This window comes from Quercus lobata, chromosome 7 (assembly GCF_001633185.2).
Source record: "Quercus lobata isolate SW786 chromosome 7, ValleyOak3.0 Primary Assembly, whole genome shotgun sequence".
Classification (NCBI taxonomy): Eukaryota; Viridiplantae; Streptophyta; class Magnoliopsida; order Fagales; family Fagaceae; genus Quercus; species Quercus lobata.
Window position 1 is genome coordinate 14838461 of NC_044910.1, and position 8428 is coordinate 14846888.

General features: G+C 42.2%; 1 protein-coding gene across 1 annotated transcript; it reads right to left on the minus strand.

Moving 5' to 3' along the window:
- Positions 1-2581: 2581 nt before the first annotated feature.
- On the minus strand, positions 2582-3058 carry LOC115951657. The gene has a single exon (XM_031068820.1). It carries the CDS (start codon positions 3056-3058, stop codon positions 2582-2584), a length of 477 nt encoding a protein of 158 aa, XP_030924680.1.
- Positions 3059-8428: the final 5370 nt, after the last annotated feature.

The window sequence follows — 8428 nt, forward strand, 5'->3', positions numbered from 1 at the left end:
GAGCCCCACCCTTGAGCCCCTTTGGTTGACGGCGCCGTCAATGTGTTCTTTCCAACAAGTGGGCTCTTGCTGTGAGACTGTGCAGATCAGTTTCTCGTCTGGGTTTAGTGGCTCTCCTCCTCCTTCTAGTATGGGTTCTGCAAACTCAGCTACTAGATCCGCGAGAACCTGACCCTTCACAGCGATGCGAGGCATGTACCTAATGTCGAAGGTGCCCAAAATCGTCCCCCATTTTGCTATTCTGCTTGTGTAGTCGGCACTCCGGAGTATTAATCTGAACGGAAGTTGGGTCAGTACAACAACGGTATGTGCCTGGAAGTAGTGGGGGAGCTTTCACGTGGCTTGCACAATTGCTAGGATGGCCTTTTCGAGGGGGAGGTAACAGATCTCTGCCTCATGCAACGATTTGCTTACGTAGTAGACGGGCCGTTGTGTGCCATTGTCTTTCCGGATCAGCACTAAACTCACTGCGTGAGGGGCTACCGCAATATAGGCGAATACCACCTCATCGGCTTCAGGACTGGACATGATTGGTGGCCGAGCCAAGTATTCCTTAAGCTGCTGGAAGGCTAAGGCACACTCTTCAGTCCACTCGAAACCTTTCCACTTGTTTAATAAGAGGAAAAAAGGCTTGCACCTGTCCGCCGAGCGGGAGATGAAACGGTTTAAGGCGGCAATCATGCCAGTGAGTTTTTGGACCTCTTTAGGGTTCCGAGGAGGCTGCAGGCTATGGATAGCTCTAATTTGGTTGGGGCTGACTTCAATGCCTCTATAGGTCACCATGTAACCTAAGAATTTCCCTGACCCCACCCCAAATAAACACTTGGACTCGTTTAGGCGCAGCATGTACTTTCTCAAAATTCCAAAGACATTGCCGAGGTCTCTAACGTGGTTGGGCACTAACTTACTCTTCACCACCATGTCATCTATATAGACTTTGATGCTCTTACCCATCTGTAGTTCAAACATCCTGGTCATCATCCTCTAGTAGGTTGACCCAACATTCTTCAAGCCAAAAGGCATTACCTTGTAATGGAAGTTTCCAACGGAAGTGACAAAAGCCGTTTTTTCTTGGTCCTCGGCGGCTAGGGGTATCTGATGGTAGCCTTGGAAGACGTCCAAAAAACTCATTCGAGGGTGTCCCACAGTTAAATCCATCAATCGCTCTATCTGCGGCATACGGAAAGGATCCTTCGGGCAGGCCTTATTCAGGTCTGTGAAGTCCACACAGACCTGCCATTTCTCACTCTTCTTCTTCACCACGACTGTGTTGGCCAGCCATTCGGGGTAGAATACCTCCTTGATAGCCCCTGCTTTCTTCAATTTTATAACCTCCTCTCTCACTGCGTCTGTATGCTCTTTTGACGATCGCCGAGGAGGTTGCTTCTTAGGTGTTACGGCCGGGCTAACATTAAGGTGGTGGTAAATGAATCTGGATCGACCCCCGGAGCCTCGTAGGCGTCCCATGCAAACACGTCCACATTCTGTCTGAGAAAATCAATTAGTGTTTCCTTCTCTTGGGGCGGTAATTCTGAGCCGACCTGAAAAAATCTTTCCGGGTCGGAGCCAACAAGAACTTTCTCCAAATCCTCACAACTCACTTCCTCGGTAGGTCCCTCACTACCCGAGGCCAGGGCCGGGGTCATTAATTGCTATAAGCTGTTCTCGGCTGAGGTGGAGGGCTCAGTACTCGGTCGTCGCGAGATTGCTGACACCATGCATTGTCGGGCCATGACTTGGTTCCCTATTACTTCTTTCACTCGACCTTCTGATGGATACTTCACCTTTTGGCGTAAGGTTGATGACACAGCCCCTAGGGCATGAAGCCACGGTCTAACTACGATGGCGGTGTAGGGGGAGTATGCGTGAAGTCCACCTCCACCACGTCCGAGTTTGTTTGTATAGGTAGCCTAATCATGCCTTACGGAGTGACGGTTTTTCCCTCGAAACTCACTAAAGGAGAGTCGTATGCTGTCAGGTCCTCCGGTTTCAGCTTCAACCCCTTGTACAAGTCGGGATACATTACTTCCACGGCGCTGCCCTGATCGACTAGCACCCTCTTCATGTCGTATCCCCCAATCCTGAGCGCGACGACTAGGGCATCCTCGTGGGGTTAGAGGGTTCCCAATTTGTCCTCATTCGAGAATTCGATTAGGGGCGTGCCCATCCCTCTAGCCCTCTTGGACTCCCTGTCGTCAACTTCAGAAAGGAGCCTACCCACCGACATTACTCTGAAAGGATGGGAGTCGGTCCGTCCTAGTGCGGCGAGGATAACATTTATCGTGCCAATGGGTGGTCTTAATGTGCTTTGCCTTGTTTCGATGTTTGACTGCTCCTGCCATCCGACAAGGTGATGCAGCAAATGTTGCAACTTCCCCTCTCAGACCAGCCGGTCCAAGTGGTTTTTCAGATTCCTACAATCATCGGTGGTGTGGCCCTGCTCTTAGTGATACGCGCAATACAGATTCTAGTTACGTTTCGCGAAGTCGCCTGCCATCCTGCTTGGCTATTGAAAGAACGGTTCGTTCTTCACTTTCTCTAGGATCTTATGTAATGGTTCTCGAAACACAGCATGGACTGCCTATGCCCTTGTGGATCTAGACTGCTCCGAGTAATCCCTTCTCGGCTGATTACTGTTGTTAAAGCGGTCCGACTTGAAGTCCCTCCTCTCCTGAGGGACAACCTTCGCTTTGCCCTTTCCCGTATGTTGGTCTTCTTCGACTCTCTTGTACTTGTCGATTATATCCATGAGTTGGCGCACGCTAGTGACCAGTTTCCCTGTCAGGGACTTTCTTAAACCATGCTCTGTCGGCAGGCCCCTCTTGAATGTGCTAATGGCGACGTCATCGTAATTTCCCTCTGTCTCATTATACATTTCCCAGTATCTGTCTGAGTAAGCCTTCAGGGTCTCTCCTTCTCGCATGGACAAGGACAGGAGGGAATCTAGGGGCCGAGGGACTTTGCTGCTAGTTATGAAACGAGAACCAAAAGTTTGTGTCAGCTGCTTAAAAGAGTTTATGGAGTTTGGCTTGAGGCCATCAAACCATCTCATCGCCATAGGTCCCAAGCTGGACGAAAACACTTTGCACATCAACGCCTCGTCCCTAGAATGGACGGCCATCCTCTGGTTAAACTGGCTAACGTGCTCTACTGGGTCCATCCGACCATTATATATAGCAAAAGTGGGTTGGTGGAACTGCTGAGGAAGCTCAGCCCCCTTTATCCTACGCGTGAAGGGCGATTGGGAGATGCGGTCCAGGGCCTTACTCATGGCGTTGTTTGCTAGGCCCTGGTAAAATGGGCTTTTGTGGCCGCGTTTGCGAGGTTGCTCTTCCTCGGAGGAAATGGTTTCACTTGGAGGGGTTCTCGATCTCCACCTGTACTCATTGTCCTCCTCATCGCTAGTGTCCGAGCCGGGTGAAGGACGCTTTCGCTGCGCTCGGCGTAACTTCTACTTCAAGTCGTCGATTTCTTGCTGTAGAGCCCTATGATCATTTCGCTTATGGGATGCGAGACCTTTCCCTCTTGAGCGACTTCTGCTCGTGTGGGAGGTGTTTACACTACCTTCTCGTTGCTTATCTTGATCTCTCTCCCGTTCGAGGTTCAAGAAGTTGTCTTGCCATTAGGAGTCCGCATGTCCCGTTTGGCGTGGACCTGATCCTTCCATTTCTAACGGTTTCACTTGTCGAGGCACGAGTTCTTCCCACAGACAGCGCCAATTGTAGGGTCTTGATTCGGGGCCTAGGCCCAACAATTATGGGATTCTAGCCTAAAGAGCCCTAGACAATGAATTTGTAAAGAGTGGGTTACAAAACTAGGCCCTAACGAAGTGCATGCTAGTTAACTTTGGGCCATACAACAATCAAAAATAAGAAAATCTCCTTCATGTCCATTAGGTATATGGTCCGAGGAGATGTATGGGGTGTATTCTTGTCTCTGTTCAAAGGCTATGGTCTTTCTCTTCTTCTTCTGTTCTCAGTTCCTCCTTTTTTCTGTCTCCCTCTTCATAGGGACTCCCCTCTCTTATATAGCCCCCTTGAAGTCATCAGAACCTTACACTTGTTGATCATCTGGACCTTCACTTAAGTGCCCGTCTCATCGGACATCTCCCCCATCTTTCTGTGAGTTGTAGTAGCCAAGGTAACACTGTTCGTCAGTCCTCTCCACATTAATGCGGCCAGAAAAGTAACGGCCATGCATTTAATGTGGCAGTTGTAGTTTCTCCCTTAACATCCTATACTCTCTTCCCTCTCACAGGCTTGTGGGACTCATCCCTACTACTAATACTCGTTGCAGTGATTCTTTATTGCTGGTAGGGTGCATGTTTGAGCCATACTTGGTACGTCCGAGGAGACATTTCTCCTCGGACCGCCTTTTAAACAAGTTTGGGCCCATAAGAATTGGGTCGGGAGCCCTTTTGGCGCCCACACCTTCTTCTCGGACGTGGTCGAATTCTATATGGGGCCCAAGGCCCATTGTTTGATCTGGGGACTTTACCCCTATAGGATACAACAATGTAGAAAAGAAATAGGAAAAAAGATGCTCATAAACCCCCCTCGAGCTTTATGGTGGTGGCTATTACACTCCTTAAAATTTTAATTTGGCTAATTTAATCCTAAAACTTTATGCATGTGCCAAATCACCATCTCAGTTAGTCTGTTACTAAAATTCTAACAAAATATGCACGTGAGACACACATGATATTTAAAATGCCACATCTGAAATCTGAATCCAATGAAAAGAAGAGTGTGGGCATTTTTCCCAAAAAAATATATTGAAAATATCTATAAAATATTGGTAGTTTTTTGTTAAAGAAAAAAAAAAAGTATGTGGCCAACGAGAGCAGCCATGCTAATTTTCTTTGGAAGGTAAACCACAAAGAAATCATGTTTGCGTTGGCATCCTTACATATATGATAAAAATTATAAAATGCCTTACGTCAGTGGGTGCGTATTTGCTTTCTTTTCTCCTTTGTTATTTTGTCAACGATATCGTGCTCTCATCTCTTATATTTTTGATAGATTTTATTATAAATTTAATTTATAGGTAAAACTCACCATACATATGAAGTCATTATACTTTAAGAGGGTGCTTGTTTGGATGTGAAATAGGGTGGATGGAAAACTTTGAAGATAAAATGAGAAGGAAAACTTTTTTGGTGTGTGTTTAGTTAAGTGAGAAGGCAGGAAAATAAATGGTAGGGTCCAGGTGTTTTCTCCCCGAACCCACCAAAATTTTTTTTTCTGCAAAATGGAGAGAAAACTAAAGGGAGAAAATGAGACTGCTTAATGGACAAAATACCCTTGTGCACTTGCACATGAGCTTTGTTCATACAGTTGCTCTTCTTCACATTTTTTTCCTTCCTCTTGGACGTTGCCTCTTCTCCTTTTTTTTTTTTTTTTTTTTTTTTTTTTTTATTATTTATTTGATTTTGATTTATGTGTACATTGCTCATATATAAATTTTTTTTTTTCCTTTTGCTTTCTTTTGTGTTTTTTTTTTTTGGTTGTTTGTCACTTTTTTGGTTTTAATTGGACATCATTTTTAACAAAGGTACATAAGTAAATTTATACAAACTCGCTTTTTCCATCTTTCACTTTTTCATTCTCAACCAAACGAAAAGGAGGGAAATAAAAACCTTTTCTATCCTCCCACTTTTCCATCCCTCCCACTATTTTCCATTCTTCCACTTTTTCACTCCTTCAACCAAACTACCCAAAGAGTACCTAATATTTAGCCGAATAAGAGAGGTGTTTAAGAATTAAATGTAACATATATAATATTTAAAAATCAAATAAATATTACGTGTTCTGCACTAGACTTATTAGGATAATGAAACATGACAAAAATTAACATAAGTCACCATCCTAATGAGTCCAATTTCAATGCACTTGACCTATGTCAAGTCCATTAATTAATGCTCATGCCTTGCTTCTCTGTAATTTGATCATCAAATCCTTGACACCCTAGGTTCCCTGCCGGGGGTGGTGCCACGTTGAGGCCAAGGTGATTACAAGACCACCCGACTTGGAAAAAAAATTATATATAATAATTTAAAATTTTTATATTTGTCTACCCTTAAAAAAAATTGTGACCATCCAAAATTTTTTTTTTTAAGCCCAATAAAATTAAACTTTGATCCATAATTTAGTCCTCTTAACAGTATAATACACTCTTTCAGGCAAAAAGAAAAAGGCCAAAAAATTATTGAACTAATAAAATTTGATAAAAAAAATTATAATGATAGCAAGCCCAATAAAAACCTCATATAGATTTGGCCAAAATGGCCCATTAGCATTAATTTTTGAAATATTTAGCAACAGAGCACTGTTTCGGAAATAATTAGGGAAATACCACTTTTTTTGGTACTCGAGCTTGGTGAGCTCGAGTACCATGTTTTTTTAATCCACCATCGCCCCATATTCAAGGAGCCCTATAGTGGCGTTTTTAAACCCTATAGTGACGTTTTCGGGCCCTATAGCGGCGTTTTCCTGCAAAATTTTTTTATAAGTCCCATAACAGGTTCAAGGGGCCCTATAGTGGCGTTTTTAAGCCCTATAGTGACCTTTTTGGGCCCTATAGCGGCGTTTTCCTGCAAAATTTTTTTATAAGTCCCATAACAGGTTCAAGGGGCCCTATAGTGGCGTTTTTAAGCCCTATAGTGACGTTTTTGGGCCCTATAGCGGCGTTTTCCTGCAAAATTTTTTTATAAGTCCCCATAACAGGTTAAAGGGGCCCTATAGTGGCGTTTTTTAAGTCCTATAGTGACGTTTTCGGGCCCTATAGCGGCGTTTTTTTTTTTGAGAAGATGTTTGACCAATGAAAAGATGGTACTCGAGCTCACCATGCTCGAGTACCGGAAAAAGTGGTATTTCCCTAATTATTTCCAAAACAGTGCTCTGTTGCTAAATATTTCAAAAATTAATGCTAATGGGCCATTTTGGCCTATAGATTTTAAATCTTAGAAGAAAAAGCCCAAGTCCTCACTCAGACAGATTTTTAAATTAATAATAATAATAATAATAATAATAATAATTAAATTGCTATAAACTAAATATCTAATCAAATTTTAAACCAAAAAAATATCGTAACCTAAAAGGGAAACAAAAACCTCCACGCCAGAGCCACTGTCCCAGTCCATATTAGCGAGATTGCCTTGTTCAGTATTGGATAGGGATCGTCTTGCCACAACCGTCGTTGACTCACTGATCCTGACCCAGCCTTCATTGCCTAGCCAATGGTCTCAACCTCTCTCTCTCTCTTTCTGGAATTGAATAATCTAAACTAAATATTGACTAGCAGAATAGGATTATAGGAACGTGTATGTGATATCCCTTTGCTTTATTTGACTTTGTCCTTTTGTGTTAATTGTTAATGTTATTATATTTCTTGACTTGACCCACTATCCACTGACTTTGTGACTTGGGCTCTTAGTCTTTCGGCTTTTGTGTAAGTGTCATCGGGTTGTTTGCCTCTTGAGTGGGGGGTGGGTGGGGGCCATGTGGGCATGTATTGGGCAATTGGGGTAGTGGACTAGACTAGTGGATAGTAAATTAAGTAAAAAAGAAATTATAAAAGACAAAGAAATTAAATTATGTAAAGACATAACGCAATGGGAGTGAGCCGACGAGGTAGTATATTTTCAATCTTTACATTGTGTAAAGTAGGTATTGTTTGCTAGACTGCTAGTGGTCAATAAAGAAAAATAATAAAACAATTAAACAACAAAAATTTATGTTGGATTAAATCGTTAATAGAGTCATGCTATGGACACAACAAGTATTTTCATGCTTATGTGAACTTGCTGAAAATTTAGTAAAGACATAGAAGCCTGACACTTACCCAATAGACTAATTGCTTGTGAAGTTAAAGAAGTTTTTCACTAATGAAATATATAAAGAATGAACTACACAATCTAAGTAGAGATCAGTGGATGAATGGTTGCTTCACTGTGTACATTGAAAAAAATGTAACTTGCAGCATTGACAAAAAACTATCTTGCAACGATTTCAAAATATGAAAACTCGTAGATAGAAATTGTAAAACTTTATGTATTTGTGTGTTTTTTTTTTTTTTTTTTTTTGTCAATATATGAATTTCTTTTTTCATTAGATTGTGTAATTTCAGTTTTTTAAGAACCACCTTGGAAAAAATTTCTAGAGCCACCACTGTTCCCTACCTCTCGCGGTACAAATTTGTTTTATTTTAAGTTCTCTTACACTTGTGAAAGCAGGAGATATGATTAGTTTTCCTAAATATTAAATACTCATTATAGCAAGAAGAGCCCAATTTGTATACGTTTGTTTTTACAACTTGCAACTTACTAAGGTGTGGTGTAGATGAAAATGTGATGATATTGGCGCCTTATATTTCAGCTAATTAATCACAATTTACTACCTTTGTAACTTATAAAAAGATTCTAAAAAAG

Coding starts and splice junctions, on each gene's coding strand:
- LOC115951657 (XM_031068820.1), bottom strand. CDS start 3,058: ATGGCGATGAGATGGTTTGATGGCCTCAAGCCAAACTCCATAAACTCT.